At 56.4% G+C, this 17,475-nt stretch overlaps 9 protein-coding genes across 9 annotated transcripts; 3 read left to right on the top strand and 6 right to left on the bottom strand.

Moving 5' to 3' along the window:
- Positions 1–226: 226 nt before the first annotated feature.
- On the bottom strand, positions 227–544 carry CCMA1212_001237 (uncharacterized protein; the record flags this gene model as incomplete). The annotated part of the gene is made up of 1 exon (XM_073698670.1): positions 227–544. One exon carries the CDS (start codon positions 542–544, stop codon positions 227–229), a length of 318 nt encoding a protein of 105 aa, XP_073562893.1.
- A 427-nt stretch (positions 545–971) lies between these two features.
- Positions 972–4,307, top strand: CCMA1212_001238 (uncharacterized protein; the record flags this gene model as incomplete). The annotated part of the gene is made up of 3 exons (XM_073698671.1): positions 972–2,874; positions 2,982–3,500; positions 3,589–4,307. 3 exons carry the CDS (start codon positions 972–974, stop codon positions 4,305–4,307), a joined length of 3,141 nt encoding a protein of 1,046 aa, XP_073562884.1.
- On the bottom strand, positions 3,585–4,355 carry CCMA1212_001239 (uncharacterized protein; the record flags this gene model as incomplete). Its single annotated transcript, XM_073698672.1, has 2 exons — positions 3,585–4,218; positions 4,339–4,355. The coding sequence occupies 2 exons, from the start codon at positions 4,353–4,355 to the stop codon at positions 3,585–3,587; spliced, it is 651 nt and encodes a 216-aa protein (XP_073562885.1).
- A 1,466-nt stretch (positions 4,356–5,821) lies between these two features.
- On the top strand, positions 5,822–6,656 carry CCMA1212_001240 (uncharacterized protein; the record flags this gene model as incomplete). The annotated part of the gene is made up of 2 exons (XM_073698673.1): positions 5,822–6,332; positions 6,379–6,656. The coding sequence occupies 2 exons, from the start codon at positions 5,822–5,824 to the stop codon at positions 6,654–6,656; spliced, it is 789 nt and encodes a 262-aa protein (XP_073563291.1).
- An 88-nt stretch (positions 6,657–6,744) lies between these two features.
- On the bottom strand, positions 6,745–9,300 carry CCMA1212_001241 (Pre-mRNA-splicing factor ATP-dependent RNA helicase-like protein; the record flags this gene model as incomplete). Its single annotated transcript, XM_073698674.1, has 1 exon — positions 6,745–9,300. The coding sequence occupies one exon, from the start codon at positions 9,298–9,300 to the stop codon at positions 6,745–6,747; it is 2,556 nt and encodes an 851-aa protein (XP_073563290.1).
- Positions 9,301–9,852: 552 nt separating this feature from the next.
- CCMA1212_001242 (DnaJ-related protein SCJ1) lies at positions 9,853–11,220 on the top strand (the record flags this gene model as incomplete). Its single annotated transcript, XM_073698675.1, has 3 exons — positions 9,853–9,927; positions 9,986–10,074; positions 10,143–11,220. 3 exons carry the CDS (start codon positions 9,853–9,855, stop codon positions 11,218–11,220), a joined length of 1,242 nt encoding a protein of 413 aa, XP_073563677.1.
- A 353-nt stretch (positions 11,221–11,573) lies between these two features.
- CCMA1212_001243 (uncharacterized protein) lies at positions 11,574–11,819 on the bottom strand (the record flags this gene model as incomplete). The annotated part of the gene is made up of 1 exon (XM_073698676.1): positions 11,574–11,819. One exon carries the CDS (start codon positions 11,817–11,819, stop codon positions 11,574–11,576), a length of 246 nt encoding a protein of 81 aa, XP_073563292.1.
- Positions 11,820–12,852: 1,033 nt separating this feature from the next.
- CCMA1212_001244 (uncharacterized protein) lies at positions 12,853–14,820 on the bottom strand (the record flags this gene model as incomplete). Its single annotated transcript, XM_073698677.1, has 5 exons — positions 12,853–13,576; positions 13,632–13,747; positions 13,817–14,036; positions 14,126–14,595; positions 14,815–14,820. 5 exons carry the CDS (start codon positions 14,818–14,820, stop codon positions 12,853–12,855), a joined length of 1,536 nt encoding a protein of 511 aa, XP_073563457.1.
- A 324-nt stretch (positions 14,821–15,144) lies between these two features.
- On the bottom strand, positions 15,145–17,214 carry CCMA1212_001245 (uncharacterized protein; the record flags this gene model as incomplete). Its single annotated transcript, XM_073698678.1, has 5 exons — positions 15,145–15,233; positions 15,298–15,631; positions 15,665–15,916; positions 15,968–16,808; positions 16,883–17,214. The coding sequence occupies 5 exons, from the start codon at positions 17,212–17,214 to the stop codon at positions 15,145–15,147; spliced, it is 1,848 nt and encodes a 615-aa protein (XP_073563293.1).
- Between the last annotated feature and the right edge of the window lie 261 nt (positions 17,215–17,475).

The following is a 17,475-nucleotide window of genomic DNA, read 5'->3' on the forward strand; positions in this document are numbered from 1 at the left end:
CTGGGCTGGGCTTGGAGGAGGGGGGTAGGAGAGGTGGTCTAACAGGCGTACCGTGTTGGAGGGCACTGTGGAGCGAGGGAGGAAGATGCTGGTGGTGATGGTGATCATCGACGGTTTCAGAATGCTGATGGGGAAAAGTGAGGCTATCGACAAATGACCCGACAGACGGCGACAAAACAGCTTCAACAACTGCCCGTCGACAACAACAACGACGACGACATCAACATCAACCGCGAGAGTTGCCGGTGCCGACAGCGACAGGGAACCACGCCGACATGACCCGGGCACAGAGCCGCCCAGGCATCTTCTCGCAGCTTCGCCGCGCCTTAGCCCTGCCAGGGCCCTGTCTAGCCTCCCCGTTAGCTGGCTCACAAGGCCTCTTCCAGTCAGCCGTCCCCCCTCCTCGCGGCCTCGCTGCTCTTGTCTGGCCCTTCTCCTCCCCCAATGAAACATCGTCATCAGCTGCCCACTTTCTTCGCAGAGGCCGAGAGAGACAGAACGAAAAAAGGCCCGCTATTGGTACTGTCCTGACGTTATCCTGCATCGTTCTCCCCGTTGGTGCCGCCTTGGACTCGACACCCAAAGGAAGGGCCCTATTACAGGCAGGGGTTCCTCGACCTTCTGCGACTCTTCTGCGTCATATTCCCTTCCTGCCCTTCCCACCACTCGACTTCGCGGCTCGCCGTTTTTACCCCTCCTTGTTTGTGCTTCTTCAGCCTCCCGGGAGCATCCTATACTGTATTTACTGTGCCGTGTCTGGCTGCCTGGCTGCCTTTCCGTCAGTCTCCCAGTCTCATCGATTTGGTACATACATACTTACATACCCCATCAGATCTCATCTGAGTGACGTCTACGGCAGAAGCGGAAAGACTTGAATAGACACTGTGAGAGAGAGTAGAAGGTGACAGAACGACAGAGAGAGAGAGAGAGCGAGAGCGAGAGAGCGAGTCAGGCTGTGTTGGGCTCGAGCAATGGCCGACTATAGAACCACCCGGGTCTATCGAGAGCGCCGCAACAGTGAGTCTGACGACGAGCGATTCAAGGCCACCACCGTCACCCGCTACAAGGTCAACCAGCCGCGCGTGGAGCGATACGACCGCACCGAGAAGTTTATCGAGATGGACGACGAACGACGCTCGCGCTACTCGGGCCCTGCCAACGACTTTGTCGAGTATGAGCGCCGGGACCGCGCCTACGTCCCGGACCGGCCTCGCTCGGCCCTCGACGTCGAGGCCGACCGCAGCCGCACCGTCTTCTACGAGCGCGATGTCGAGCGCGACCGCGACTGGGAGCGGCGCCCTCGCCACCACGAGGACGACCTCCGCGTCGAGAAGAGGGTCGAGGAGCGCTTCGACGACGCCCACGGCCACGAGGTCGAGCGCTACCGCAAGGAGACCGAGTACTACCGCGAGCCCGAGCACGGCTCCGCCCCCGTCGTTGTGCGCCAGCGCGCTCCGGACCAGAAGATCATCGTCCAGGAGGCGCCGCCCCAGCAAATTGTCATCCCCCGCCAGGAGCCCAACATCATCGTCCTGAGGGAGCGCGAGGGCGATCGGGACGTCGCCCGTGTCCCCTACGACGAGGAGTACTACTACCGCCATGAGCGGCGCGAGGTCGGCGCCCACAAGGGCGACCGCCGCGTGGGCCGCCGCCGCGACGAGTACCACAGCGACGACGACGACTACTACTACTCTCGTCGCACCGTCCGCCGCGAGCGCAGCCAGAGCTCGGATCACCACAAGCGCCACATCGCCGAGGGCGCCCTTGCCGGCGCCGGCATCACCGCGCTGCTCTCGAGCCGCCCCAACGAATACGGGGAGATTCCCGAGGGCCGCGGCAAAAAGGTCCTCGCCGGCGCCGCCCTGGGAGCCATCGGCACCGAGGCCATCCGGCGAGCCCACAGCGCCTACGAGGACCGCTGGGGCGACGGCGAGGAGTCCCCCGACCGCCACTCCGCCCTCAAGAAGGGCCTGGGGATCGCCGCCGTCGCCCTCGCCGCCGCCGGTGCCGTCAAGTACCACCAGGCCAGCAAGGCCGAGAAGGAGGAGAGGCGTCGTGGCCGGAGCCGGGGCCGAGAGTACTACTCCTCTGACGACGACTACTCGTCCTCGCGCTCGCGCCGACCCAGCCGCAAGCGCAGCCTCTCGACCTTGGCCAAGGCGGCCGTCGGGACGGCTGCTGCCGCCGGCCTTGTCAAGCACTTCCGCGACAAGTCCAAGTCGCGGTCCAAGTCACGGCACAGGAGCCGGTCTCGCAGCAAGTCGGTGCTTCGCCGCGGCGCCGAGATCGCTGCGGGCGCCGCCGCCGCTGGCATAGCCGGCAAGGTGTGGAAGGACCACCACGACAAGAAGAAGGAGAGAGAGGCGTCGACGTCTCGGGGATACAGCGACGATGATCGCGACTATGACAGGCGTAGCTCCGTCAGCAGGAGCAGGAGTAGGAGCAGGTCGAGAGCCCGATCCCTTTATTCCGAGGCCGCGGCTGATCCTGGGCTAGGCTTGATTGAGTACGGGCATGACCCCCTCCCACCCGATCCGCGCTCTCCCACCGGCCAGGGCTACGAGTCCGAGGCCGAGGAGAGGCGGCGAAACCGACAGAGAAGACGGAGAGACCCATCATCATCCTCGGAGTCCGACGACGACGACAGGAAGCGGAGCAGGAGCAGGTTGCGAGACTTGGCTGCCGCGGGCGCTGCCGCGGCGGGGATCAAGGAGTACAAGGACCGCAAGGACAGGGAGAGGAGGGAGGAGGGGAGACGGGACGAGAGACGGGACGAACGGAGGGAAGAGAAGAGAGAAGAGAGGAAGGACGATAGAAGAGAGCGACGGTCGGAGGAGAAGAGGCGCTCGAGGGAGCGCGATGACCAAGGACAACGTGAGCAGTCCCCCGTGCCACCCCAGCCCCAGCCCCAGTCCCCTTCATAGTTGCTCAGGCAACTGGCCGTCTCCAGACGATGACTTACTCTTGAGCTTTGCTAGCAGGCTATGGCGAGGTTCCCCCCAACGGTGGCTTCTTTGACCAAGGCAGACCACACTCGCCCCCTACCGCTTCCGGCGGTGCCTACTATCCCCCTTACCCCATGACTCCGGGCTCGACGACGCCCGCAGGCGGACCTCCCCCAGCCGGTGCACCCCCGACCAGTATCCCTCCTCCCGTTGGCGCTCCGCCGCGGGAGCACACCTACACGCCGTATACTGACCCTAGCGTGCCGCCGCCTCGTGAATATCACCCCTACGTACCTCAAGATTATCACGGGTATGTGCCTCCGCCGCCCCCTGCTGGTCCTCCGCCGCCGCCGGGACCGCCGCCCGTCAACTCCTCTGGAGGGCCCGGCTACGCACCTCCGCCGGCCGGTCCTCTGCCTTCGGGTCTGGTTCCTCCGCCGGGGCCTCCACCGCCTCCCGGGCCAGCAGCGGGCGGCAGCTTCCCGCATGATCAAGTGAGTGACCTCTCCAGAAGCGAACGTCTGCCTGATGATGACAATGGTGGGCAACCTGAGGGTGCGTTGGATCGTACACATTTCCCCCCTCAGGGCGATCTAAGCCAGGGTCGCGAGTAAGATCATCTCCAAGCTAACATAGAACCTAGAGGCCGTAAATCAGCCCAAGCAGCTGCCGCCGCCGAGGATCGAGATTCCGCCTCCGGGGTTCCCCGTCCGCAGTAGGAGAAAGTCTGTGTCGTTTGGGCCGCTTTCTCCAACGAGCGAGAAGACGATGATTCGGCACAAGAAGGAGCACGACGTCAAGCAATCGGAGTCGGAAGCTTCCGGGTCCGAGGACGAGTGGAGCGACCGATATCGCGACAACCAGTTCAGGCGGTCGAGCGGGCATCGTCGGCAGTCTTCCGATACGACGCATGATCGCTCGCCGAATCGCGATGGGGAGGGCAGGCGGCGCAGGCGCAGGCACCATGACTCGGATGACGACGTGGAGGTTTTGCCAGACAGGTTCGATTCGCACGGGAGGCCGTTGGACGCGGGCGGGAGCAGGAGGAGCCGCTTTGTGACGAGGAGCGGGGAGTTTCACAAGCCGGCGCAGCGGCCGGGGGACATGGAGGTGCACGGCGGGTGGCAGCTGGGGGGGACGGACCCGGAGCAGATTGAGAGGCTGGTGAGAACGGTGACGGGGGTGCTGGAGGGGCGCAAGAGCTGGGTGAGCGTGATTGGGGAGGTGCTTGGCGGCGATGTGCTGCCGCAGCTGGCCGGGCCGTTGGCCGGGCCTTTGGCGGGGGTGATGCAGGCTGTTGATGGGAGGAGGAGGGACGACGATGATGATGATGATGGGTTGAGGAGGAGGAGGAGGAGGTGATTTGTGGTGAGGGGGTCATGTGATGGATTACGATGATGATGACGACATGTTTGTTTTGTGTTTTGTTGACGACTCTTTTCTTGCTGTTCTGTTTTTCATGATTTCGATGTTATGACTGATGATTTGGTTCGCTTATTTGTTGATATACGGGACAAGAAGATGATGGAAGATTTTGTGTGCTTTGCTTTTGTTACGTTGATGAGTTTTTGGTATAGATAAGAGCGAGTGCTTAATGTTGAATGATGTTTACGAAAATGCGAGGTTCGATTTACTGAGATGAGTGAACGAGGTGATGGGATGTGGCTTGGGATTCGAAGTGCGTAATGATGAGATGATGAGACGACGTCCTTGCTCTATCTCTAGCTGATAATCAACCTCACTTGACACATTCTACTGACTGAGAGCACGCACATTATTACCTATCGTGAATATACTCTGTAAAAAAACCACAGTATTTCTTGCGCTTTCTTTTTCTTTATATAATATTTTGAAGTAATTGCGAGTTTGTGTAGAAACGAGGGTGAATCCGATCAATGCTTTGAATAAAGCTTCTGTGTATTCTAGGCTACCTAACCTACAACTTTGGCCAAAGATGCGTTCCAACATCACTGCAAAGAAAATTTTAGCTTTCATTACTCCATTAGAAGGCACAAGAGCTTTCAAAATTGGTATTTCGATTTATTCATTAGTTATTCTTTTAGAGGAAAAGATATTTCTCAAATTTTAATATCACAGTATAACCATCTATTAGATGGTAAAAGAAAGAAAGCCGGATGCAATATCCACCGCCTAAACACCGCACCACCCAAACCTCCATCCCCCAATCATTCCAAGATGCTCACCCCATCAACCTCCATAAAAGACAAAAAATCCTCCTCCTCCTCCTCGCTTCCCTCAAGCCATACTCTACAACGGATCCGCATATATAGTCTAGATGCTCCTTTTCCATATCGATTGAGGCAGTTCGCTAGCTCAGCCTCACGGCCCTTTAGGCATCCCTCCAACCAAGTAACGCAGAGTGGATAAAAAAGAGCTGAATATTCTCCGATTCGGTCCCAGATTAGCCAAGGCAGCAGGATGACTGCACTGCATTGCACTGCCCTCTTTGGGCTGGGCTCTCACAGAGGACAGATGGATATATTTTTTTTTTTTTCAGTGATTATCGTTCAAAAGGTGTCTTTATTGCTATTGAGACTCAAACAGTCATTCTAATGGCCACTTGTCCATCGTACACGATTCATCTTTTCTTCTTGCCTTGCCTTGTCTCGTGTAAGTGACGTGTTAAGTTGGTAGGTATCGTGCCATCAAGGATCAGGGAATACAGGTGCCTGGCAGGCAAACAGCAGTCAGATTTACGGTGAAGCCCAGCCTCCCAGCCATCATTTCATTCATTGACTACCTGCACCATAAATAAAGCACGCTGAGCAAACAATCTCGTACCGAGCATCAACGTGCTCTCCAAACTCTTCAAGTCCAGCTCATCAACACCCTAGACGCCCAAAACATCCGCCAAAATGTCCGGCTTCGTCAGCGCAGACTACTCCTCCAACCCCGTCGACATCCCCGACACCTTCCTCACCACTCCCCTCTCCGAGCCCGTCACATTCAGGCCCGTCCCCTGGAAGGACTCCCCCTTGCCCGAGTACGCCCAGTGCAAGGCCTGGATCCTCGACAACGTCCTCTCTCCTGAAGAGTGCAGCCAGCTGATTGCCTATGCCGAGGCCTCGGCGCGGCTCGAAAAGCCCGACGATTCCCCATGGAGACCGGCTCTCATCAGCGTCGCGCCCGGCGTGGAGACTCGGGCCCCGGGCTACCGCAACAGCGACCGCATCATCTGGGATAACCAGCTTCTCGTGGACCGTCTGTGGGGCCGCTGTGCTCAGGCAGTAGGGCTGCAGGAGCTCGTCGCCACGGCACCCTGCTCAAGGCCTGACTACAACCGCGACAGAAAGGGAACGTGGAAGCTTGAGCGTCTGAATGAGCGGATGCGCTTCCTCAAGTATACCCCAGGCATGTTCTTCCGGCGTAAGTAGCTCTCAAGGCCCTGCTTGTGCGTAGCTAATCTGCTTAGCACACTGCGATGCCTCATATCGACCTGACAACACCGACGGACCCATCCTGGAGACGTATTATACCGTGCATCTCTACCTCAGCGACCAGGGCCTGGTCGGTGGCGCGACGTCCTTTCTATCGCGTGACAGGTCGAGGCGCCTGGACGTCAATCCCAAGGCGGGCAGCGTCCTCATCTTCCAACATCCCTTGCTGATGCACGAGGGAGCGGAAGTGCTTCAAGGTACCAAGTATACCATGAGGACGGAGATCATGTACCGTTGGGAAGACGAGGCCTAAGCTGAGACCGGAGTGGAAGCGCCCCTGATCGCCACCACATGTATGTAGTAGCTTGAACAACGCAGAATGAAGGACGGATGACTCAAGCTCATCGCCCCTTCTTGGGCATCTTGCGGTCCTCCAAAGCTTCGATATCCTTCTTCTTGTGAAAGTGAGGCGCCAGCTCTGCCAGCCATGCGGCCTCGATGGGCATCACGCTGCGCATGTACTCCTTGGTCGTCTGCACCAGTTCGTAGTAGATGACCGTCTTCTCTGGCGGGTCGACCGACATCAGCACGCTGCTCGGGTGGATCCACACCGTCGTGTTGTTCTTGAACGTGCGGTAGCTGTCGCCGCTCTTCTGCAGCCGGGCAGCGTTGGGAAAGAATCCGGCCGTGATGGCGCGCTTGATGGGCCGCAGGTTGTTGGCGCCGCACGTCGAGGGGGCGACCTCGACACGCTCGCAGAGCTTGGCCAGCTGGTCGCGCACGTCTCGGGCGCGGGTCAGTGACCGCTGCTGCAAAAAGTTCTCCTTGGCCCAGATGGGCGAGAAGCCGCTGTCGACCCACTGGTTCCAGATGTTGAGCAGCGTAATGTGGTCGCCGCCCTCCTTGACGGTGAAGCGGTTGCGGGCGCTGTCGGCGTGGATCTTCTTGTCCTTGGGCCGGAAGAAGAGCGCAGAGGCCTCGCCCAGCATGGAGACGATGGACAGAACCTCCTCCACGCAGCCCTCCTTGTCGGCTGCCAGCACGGCCTTTGCCAGCATGGGGTCGGTGGGGAACTCGGCCATCTGGCGGCCAATCTTGGTCAGCTCGCCCTTGTGGTTGAGAGCCTGGAGGGCAAAGAGCTGGTTCAGGGCGCCGATGAGAGTCTCTGTCGGGGGCGGGTCCATGAACTCGAAATCCAACAGCTCGTTGATGCCCAGCGACTTGAGCTGCAGCACGACGCCGTTGAGGTTTGTCCGCTGGATTTCCGGCAGCGGCGACTCCTCCATCTCGTTCATGTAGGCAAACTTGGTGTAGAGTCGGAAGCATTTGCCCGGCCCTACACGTCCGGCACGACCGCTTCGCTGATTGGCGGATGCTCGAGAGCAGGGGACGACGACCAGGTTCGACATGCCCGTCGCTGGGTTGTACACGTTCTCCTTGACGTAGCCGGGGTCGATGACATAGACGATGCCGTCAATCGTCAGACTGGTCTCGGCAATGTTGGTGGCTAGCACCACTTTGCGGGCGCCCTCGGGCGTGGGCTCGAAAATCTTGGCCTGGAGTTCTGACGGCAGGTTGGCGTAGATGGGGCAGATGACTAGTTCTTTGATCCGATTCCCTAGCTTTTTCGCAGTCTCTGCAATCTCCATCTCGGCGGCTTCGATCTCGTCTTGTCCCGTCAAGAAGATGAGAATGTCTCCCTTGCCCTGCGTGGTGTGAATCTGAAACACGGTTGTGATGGCGGCGGCTAGGTAGTTGGCCTCTGGCGCAGGCGTGTAGTAAATGTCGACAGGATACCGTCGACCGGGGATGTTGAAGATGGGAGCGTCGTCAAAATACTGCGCAAACTTCTCGGCGTTCATCGTGGCAGAGGAGATGAGCAGCTTCAAGTCTTTCCGCTCTCGTGCCAAGTCTTTGACCAGGGCCAGCAGAATGTCTGTATGCACCGTCCGCTCGTGGGCCTCGTCGATCATGATGGCCGAGTAGCCTGCCAGGTCGGGCTCTGTCATGAACTCTCGCAGCAACATGCCATCCGTCATGTACTTGAGTATCGTCTTGTCGCTGGAACAGTCTTCGAACCGGATAGAGTAGCCGACCTCGTGGCCAAGCTTGACGCCAACTTCGTCCGCAACACGCGCGGCCACACTCATGGCGGCTACTCTTCGTGGCTGCGTGCACCCGACCTTCATGCCGTTCTTGGTGTATCCGGCCTCGTGGAGATACTGAGGCAGCTGGGTGGTCTTGCCACTGCCCGTCTCACCCACAATGACGAGGATCTGGTACTGCTCCAGAGCCTGCAAGAACTGCTCCCGGTACTGGTAGATGGGCAGGCTCTTCCGCGTCTCTTGGATGGACAGTGCCTTCTTCTCGGCCGCCTCGATCTGCGCCTCCAAAAACTGCTGCTCCTTGGTCAGCGTCTTGCGCTCGCCCGGCAATCGCGAGTCCAGGCTCCACTGGATGTATTGGGCGTCGTCCAGCACGTAGTCGTAATCCTCGTTTTCCCGCTCCCGGCCCTGAATCTGGGCCTTGGCCTTGGTGGTCTGCTCCCGCTCCCACTCGTCGTGCTCCGTGACAAACTTCTCCTGGCCGTACTCGTCCCGCTCGACGTGGCGCTTGTACAGCGCCTCCTCCTTCTTCTTCTGGTCCAGCTTGCCCTTCTCGGTGATGTAGTCCTCGGGCATCACGTAGCCATCCTGGTGGTCGTCGATCCTCAGCCGCTCCTCGGCCAGGCGCAGCAGCTCTCTGTTCTTGGCAAACTCTGCCTTTTCCCTCTCCGACAGGCGCACGCCGCTCCTGAGTTCTTCCGTCTCCTCGGCGACCTGCCGCCTCAGCAGGGCAAGCCGCTCAGCCTCGCGCTTCTTGAGATATTCCTGGCGCGACCTCATGCGGCTCTCCTTGTGGCGATCCGAGGAGTCGCCGTCGTCCATCGGGACGAAGGCGTATTTCTTGGAGCTCATCTTGGCGATGGTGACGAGAAGCAGTCAGTAAGATGCGATGAGGCCAGAGAGAGAGAGAGAGAGCCTATCTCTGCTGCTGCTTCTGTGCTCCTCGATTCCAGGCACCTGCTGGACTTTGATGAGATGGAGGATGAGACGCGAATGCTTGCCTAAGCCAAACCAGAAGAAGTAACAGACAGTCGAGAGACAGCTGCCGAATTTTAGTGGAGCTCCGGGATTCTGGGGACGCTGTTAGTCCGCAGTTAATCCGCCAGCCAATCGGCAGCCCGCGATAGGGCTGAGCCGGGCGTTATCAGCGATGATGCAGCCGCTAACCCGCTAATTCGGGGCCCTTGAGTGACGCTGGAAATCCAATGTTAACACGCTGTAAACTATTGAGTGACAAGAGCTGCGATTCTGCAGCATCTCCCGTCTTCTCTTTGCACCGCTCGAGGTCTGCCACCGGAGCAGATCAGAGGGAGATTTGATCTCATGAGGCTCTAGAATACTTGCTTCTCTTCTTTCTTTATCGATATCGTATTTCAGTTCTTCTCTGCGGCCTCACCAAGCATCATGATACTGCGCGCGGCAATCTTCGTCTTGCTGGCGCTGGTATCGCTGGCGTTTTGCGCCGAAGACTTTTACAAAGTACGACAGACACAATGCCTCGAATCAAGCACGGAGCATGCTGACGGACACATGATAGATTCTAGGAGTCGACAAAGCGGCGTCAGACAAGCAGCTCAAGCAGGCATACCGCCAGCTCTCCAAGAAATACCATCCAGACAAGAACCCGTACGCCTCTTCCAGCTTCGCGGATTGCCACATCTTCCCCCATGTACTAATCGCCTTGTTGTGTCCAGAGGCGATGAGACGGCACACGAGAAATTCGTCCAGGTCTCCGAGGCCTACGAAGTCCTAAGCGATGCCGAGCTTCGCAAAGTCTACGACCGCTACGGCCACGAGGGCGTCAAGTCCCATCGTCAAGGCGGCGGCGGCGGTGGAGGAGGCGATCCCTTCGACCTGTTCAGCAGGTTCTTTGGCGGCCACGGCCACTTTGGCAGATCCAGCCGCGAGCCCCGGGGCAGCAACATCGAGGTCCGCGTCGAGATCTCCCTCCGCGACTTCTACAACGGCGCAACGACCGAGTTCCAGTGGGAGAAGCAGCACATTTGCGAAAAGTGCGAGGGCACGGGCAGCGCGGACGGAAAGGTCGAGACGTGCAACGTCTGCGGTGGACACGGGGTGCGGATTGTCAAGCAGCAGCTTGTGCCCGGCATGTTCCAGCAGATGCAGATCCGCTGCGACCACTGCGGCGGCTCGGGCAAGACCATCAAGAACAAGTGTCCCGTCTGCCACGGGAGCCGAGTCGAGCGCAAGTTGACGACCATCAGCCTGACCGTCGAGAGGGGCATTGCCCGGGACGCCAAGGTGGTGTTTGAGAACGAAGCCGACCAGAGCCCTGACTGGGTTCCTGGCGATCTCATTGTCCACTTGAGCGAGAAGGCTCCGTCATACGAGGATAATCCCGATCGCGTCGACGGCACCTTTTTCCGCCGCAAGGGCCACGACTTGTACTGGACGGAGGTTCTGTCGCTGCGTGAGGCCTGGATGGGTGGCTGGACTCGGAACCTCACGCACCTCGACAAGCATGTCGTGCGTCTTGGACGGGAGCGAGGCCAAGTTGTTCAGAGTGGATTGGTGGAAACCATTCCTGGCGAAGGCATGCCCATATGGCACGAAGAGGGAGAGAGCGTCTACCACACACACGAGTTTGGAAACCTCTACGTTACATACGAAGTCATCTTGCCAGACCAGATGGACAAGAAGATGGAGAGCGAGTTCTGGGACCTGTGGGAGAAATGGCGGTCAAAGGCTGGCGTGGACCTGCAAAAGGATCTCGGGCGGCCCGACCCAGGGCAAGGTCATGACGAGTTATGAAGAGACGAAGAGCGATATAGTAGGGATCAATAGAGGAAAAGGGGAGCAAGAGGAGTTTTGTGGGGTATTATGCTGTGTAATTCTTTGCTACCATAGACCTGTGGATGTATATATATGGCACTTGATCAGACTGGACACGTTTACCGGCTTACAGCAAGACATGGCTGTATTCAACTACTACAGGGGACAATCACGGCAACGATGAACTTTTCCAAGATATCGTGTTCAAGACAAGACTGTATTTTAGACGAAACCGTATTAAGTGAAGCACTGCAAGATTGTATTTTGACTGTTCAATCCGAGCTGCTTCCATCTCCCCCCTATCCCCCCTCCTCACTCCTCTCCCGGGCCTCTCACTTCTTCAAGCCCGCCAAGTCCGTCGCCAGCCGACGGCCAACCTCGGCCGTGCTCCTCCTCTTCCACAGCTCCGCCTTCCGCAGCGCAGCCCTCATCTCCAGCTTCCAGGCCATCTCCAAGAGATCGGCCAGCGCCTCCCCCGCGGAGGCAAGAAGCGGCTGCACATCCACCTCCATGGTATCCTCGTTGGCGAATACCATGGACCAGCCTTGAGGAACGTCCTCGGCGGGCTGGTTTGACATTTTGTATTTTTTTTCCCCCCCTCTTTTCTGAGAAGGAAAAAAAAAAAAAAAGGAAGAGGGTCTATTTTGTAGATGATGTTGGTTAGTTGACTTGGCTTTGTTGGTGTGAGTATAGGGGGCTTACCGAAGATTTTGTTTTCTTCAAGGACGAAGAAAAAGCGCGGAGGCGAGAGTGGTGGTTTGTTGTTTCTTTTTTTTTTAAAAAAAAAAAGAAAAGAAAAGAAACAAAAAGAGGCGCGAAGACGAAGCGAGAGCCAGCTTGGCGCGAGAGAGAGAAGTTGGTGGATTGATGAAATTGGGAGGAAGGGAGAGAGAGAACGGGGGGGAAAAGGACCCCTTTATATACTTGCGGGCATGAGCTACTCGGAGGCTTTCTGAGTGTACTGGGACATGGGAGTGAAAAGATTGAGTTTGAGGCTGGGAGTAGGTTTGTTGGGGATATTGGATAGGGCCGTGTTTCGGAGAGTTCTGGTGATGAGCTGAGCGATTCTCGTAGCGGTTGTTAATCTGGGTATGGTGTTGGTCTTTGTTAGAGGGAGGACGTATGTCTCTGGGAGAGTTTGGCATTCTTTGAGTTTGAGTACGGGAGAAGTCTTGTATGGAAAAGATATGATCTAGAACCTGTTGAGAGAAGTTCTGCCTTGACTGAGTCAAGTCTTGGGAGTCTTCTCTGTTCAGAGCGGGTTGACACAGACTCTTCTTCAGGAGTCCCTCATCGTGCTCTGCCTCGAAACACAAGCATATACCAAACATTGATAACCTCGTGGCAGCACGGTAGATGGCATTATACCTGTGATAGAAGAAGCACATGGATCCTTATCAAGCAAACTCTTATTCTGTGGCTTGTATTGGGAGCCTGGTGATCCAAGCCCAGAAGCTTCATGAGGAGAGAGAAAGTAAACAAACTTTCGTTGCCACAGCCAACGCCACCGGAGACATGCTGACTTTTCATCGTGCAAGAGGCCGAGTACCTTGGGATCAACTTGATGTCCAAAAAGAGGAACGACACTCTGTAAACTTTTATTCGGCATCATCAACGCATGAAGCTATCCCCAACGGGAGACTTCGGAGCTTCAATCGTGAATCGAGACCCTTTGATCATTGAGACTGAGTTTTCCGCAATCTGAAGCCAAAGTTTATGTCCGGCCGCCTCATTGATTGGCCGTGACCACACGATGCTGCCCAGCTCCGCCTGGAGCGATTCCCAGCCGTCTTCGCCTTCCGTCTCATTCTCTGCCAAGGCCTCGGCCAAGTGTTGGAGAAACCACTGCTTTTCAGACGTTCCACCCGTAGCAGCCATGCCGCCGATGAATAGCTTCCATCTGGCCAGTGGCGATGAAGGATGACTGTCCAGACAGTCCTGGATAGAAGCCTGAAGCTTCTTGACCAAGTGCGTCGATGTCGTGTCGAGGCTGTCGTGGGAGACGATGGATTTGATGTATAGGATGAGGCAGATACGAAGGCTGTTGTCGCAGCCGCTCATGCTGTCGGACTGGCAGCTCAGGAGGCGGTTGTATAGCCCAAAGACGAGCTCGTAGAGGTAATTCGTATCCAGCTTGACGTTCTGAGTCATGGCATCGTCAATCGTTGAACTAAACTGTACGACGTCTTCAAACATGCTGGATAGACGCGGCGAGATCCGGCACTCGGAGGGATCCAAGCCGTCTTCGGAGACTACTTCGCTGTTCGGAAAGCCTCGGAGACCGTCATCCAGAAGAGGAGGCTTATCACTGTTGACGGCAATGTCAAAGACGCCCCTGGAGGGCTGATGGTAAGCTAGAGCCGATGCGTGTTGTCGGTGAGGCTGCTCACCGGTAGATTTTGGATCTCATGCCGTCGCTGATCTTGGAGAAGCCTCCTCGCAGCTTGACGAGTTCTGCGAGGCCTTTGGCGTGCACCCATGCTTTGTCCAAGTTTCCTTGTTCGTTCTTGAGCATGTCAGCAGACGCTGGCTTACCTGTAATTTAGTGTAAGACTATGGGATTTGAGTGACTTACACTCCACATGGAGAGGCAAGAGATCGCCCCTAGAGTCTGATCAGACGGAAGTGCGCCAGATGCGACCCGGCTCTTGAGCTGTCGTAGCGCCTCGTCGAGGAGAGTGTGAGCGTCGACATAGTTGGAAGAGGAACCCGTCAGGGTGGCAAGTGTGCTGGCGGAGAGAGACAAGATGATGCACCGCCAGGCTTCATCCTGCATCATCCTGGGGAACCAGTCCCTCTTGGCAGGGTTGAAGAGCAGGCATGGGAGTGTGTATGCGTCTGTGGCTATGGAGTGGAAGTCTGTTCATTCGTTAGTTGGGGTAACAAGGAGCATGGAATGGAGAGGAACTTGCAAAAGTTGATGTAGAGAAGCGCATGTCCAACCAGGGCTACGGGGAGATGCTGTGGCATGTTGGGATTGCGTAGTAGCTTCGAATCTTGCTCAAGTGATACAAGGGAAGCGTTCTCATTTCTGTGGGAATCAGCATTATTGTTTTGAACGCGTCGCTTCCGCTTCTTTTCCTTGGGCCTCCGTGGGAGCTGTTGGTCTTTGCGGGGCGTGTAGGAGACAAACTCCCACGATGCTCCTCCGGCAGCGTCGCTTCTTGTTTTGACGGCGTCATTCTTGTTATTTGCTGAAGATGCTGTAGGATTGGCATCTGGAGCGGCGCGCATGGCCTTTGCGCGAGTCTCCCATTGTGTCTCGTGGCCGGCTTTGGAGGTGCCGACTTTGTGGACGAGGAAGACGGCGTTGCTGGGGAGGATGACGCTTTCGCCTGCCTTGGACATGGCTGTCTGTGTTATGCGTGCTTCATGGGCGGATGATGGTGTGTGGTTGTGAAGGTGATGCTATTGAGACGAGTACTGTGAGGCCTGAAGGCGATTGATGTTTGAAGCGAAGAGCTGTGGTGAGATTTCAATGAGATGATGGTTAAAGTGAGGGAGCAAGATGACAAATGAAGCACCTGATCTCGGATAGCGATCGGCTTCAACTATTCCTGCTGAGCTCGTAACAACCATCATTTGAACTCGCACCGCCACCACAATTTGCTTGAACGAGTGCACCTTGACGAGCATAGCACGCAAAAGATGATGTACGCCCAAGTTTACAAGAACCTTGCGTTTGGCTTTCCAAGCAGAAACCAGTGTAAGTTGACGGCTGTTTTGTTGAAGAGGAATGAATACTGGCGACACGGAACTGGAAAGCATATCATATGGCGGCTTCATTGTATCAAATATACGTCTCTTGGTATATACACACTGAATGTATGTACAGCTATATACGATATTTTGTACAATAACAGGACGACCTCCTTTGAGCAACGAATAGTCATCAGGCAACGGCTATCCATCCGCGGCACCACTGTCAGATGCCTTGCTGCTATCCCTCGCCAACGCAATTTGCTGAGCTTCCAGCGACTGACGGAAAACACCTAAGACACACATCAGTCTTTACCATTCTTGTTGGATAATCTTCTTTGGGAAGTGATGGCCTACCTGCAAGCTGCCACCTCTTATCCAACCACAACAAGGCACTCATGAGCTTCTCTACCCGTGTGTCGCTCCAGTCGCCATTCTTGGGTTGTTTCGTCTTTAATAAGAGTACAGAAGTCTGGTATATAAGCTGTATCAGGAATGGCGAAATCTCGTCTCTTCCACGGCGCGCTGCCGTCACGAGATGCTTATAGTTGGAGCTATTCAACAAGTCGGCAAGGGATTCGATGAATCTCATCGGCATGTCGATGGGGATGTTCGTAGAAGTGTACAGTGTTATCAATGATCTCGACATGAGAAGAGCGCTGATCAGCTTCGACTGTCCTGTTATTGAATGCTTTGAGGATGTAAGTGCTCACATTGTACAGACCGAGTGAAGCTCAAAGCTCGGCATTCCGTTTCGCGACTTGACCTCCATCTGCCCAAAGTAGAGCAGCGCCTTGATAGTGCGCTCCAGCTTCTGCGCCTCGTCTTTCAAGGCCTTTGCAGAAGTCTCTTGTGAAGTGGACTTGAGCTTAAGCACCTTGGACAGCAGGACAGACGCTTGCGTCAGCAATGCAAACCTCCCGAACTCCATGCTGACGGGACTGTTGAGCAGAGGGGACGAAGGCACTGCTGCAGCCTGAAGACGAGCGTTAGCCACGTCCACGGTCCTCGGCTGCGAAATACTCACGCCCTCATCCCACAGCGCATCGTCTGCCGGGAGAACTTCCCCTGGACTGGGCTCGTCGACCGCCGCCGGACAGCCTGGGCAGTTGAGGCTGACGAACCGATCGAGGAGAAAGGCTGACCACCAGATCCTTTTGCGTTCCTCTTCCTCCACCCACGTCAACGGCAGCTTGAGCCTCTGCACTCCTCCCGGCTGGATCCCCAAGGCGTGCGCATATCGCACACACGCTGCCACGGACATGAATGCCGCTGGGTAGATTGCATGTCCGACTTCGTACAGCGCGACAAGGAGCATTCCCTGAAGGACTCGAAGAGAGACCATTCCAGCTGCCTCGAGTTCAAAGCAAAACTGTTTCGCCGCGCGGTATGTCGCCGTGCGAGCATTTGGTCCCGCGGCGGGAGCATCGCCGTCTAACGAAGGAGGGCGCCATGTCATCAGCTTCATGGCCAACAGCAAGAAGCCAAAGTCGGCAGCAACGCCAGGACCTTTAGAAGCCTCGTGCAGGTCGTCGTAGAAGCGCTTCCGTGAGATCATGGGGAACCACGTGTGGATGGTGTGAAAGAAGAGGCGGCCGATGAACTCATGCTGGAGCGGGCTGCCGAGCTCGCCGACGACGTAGCTCGGCAGGTGTTCTAACGGCCTGGGGATCTCGACGTGATGGTTGTGAAAGACGGGCGGATCGACAAAGTACAGGGCTGGAAAGTTGGAGACTGGGAGGGTGTATGGGTTGGGAGTTGAGGGTGGTGCATGGACTGCGAGATAGTCCTGCTGGAAGGAGTCTGACGATGGCTCGGAGATGTGGGGGGCGATTCTCTTGATGCTGTAGTCACAGTGCCGCTTTTTTCTGCACATTTGCATCAGCCTCTGCCATCGGACTTATACAGATACCTATCAATACCCATGAATTCGGCGTCTGACCTTGTACATTCGAGACACTGGGGAAGCTTCCTGTCGCACCGCCGGTTCTTGAGCCTGCAGAACGAGCAGGGATTCGAGGCAACATCAGGAGGCTTCGTTTCTCCCCCAGTCAGCATCAGCAGCCGCAGCGTGCGTGCCACCAAGACCCTCGCAAATTGGACGGACATGTATATGATGTAAACGAACGGATAAAAGACGTTGAACGCCATGCCTGCAAGCGAGCTGTTTGTCACGAGCGCGGCGCTGAACGAGTCGGGGTTGTCGTTGTTGTCGCAGAAGGCATCACGTAAGCACCAGATGAATCCATTCGTCGATGGCCGTACTTGGAGCATGGTTTACATGAGGGTTACGAGAGCATCATTACTCTGTGGCGTTGGGTAGATCTAGCTGGAGAAAGTAGATCTGGGGTATATTCAGGCTATATAACGAACAAAGGATGAGCTACTTGGTTGGTTGGTTGGTTGGTATATTTCCTCTGCTATGTATGTTGCATCATCATGCCATCATTGCACGCGGACGCTTTTCTTTGCATTGAGGCGTCTTGGTTGCTGCCAGCTCTGGTTGTGCACATTCCAGTCGTGTAAGCCCACCCT

Source organism: Trichoderma ghanense (assembly GCF_004382785.1).
Source record: "Trichoderma ghanense strain CCMA-1212 chromosome Unknown scaffold_0, whole genome shotgun sequence".
NCBI classification, from domain to species: domain Eukaryota; kingdom Fungi; phylum Ascomycota; class Sordariomycetes; order Hypocreales; family Hypocreaceae; genus Trichoderma; species Trichoderma ghanense.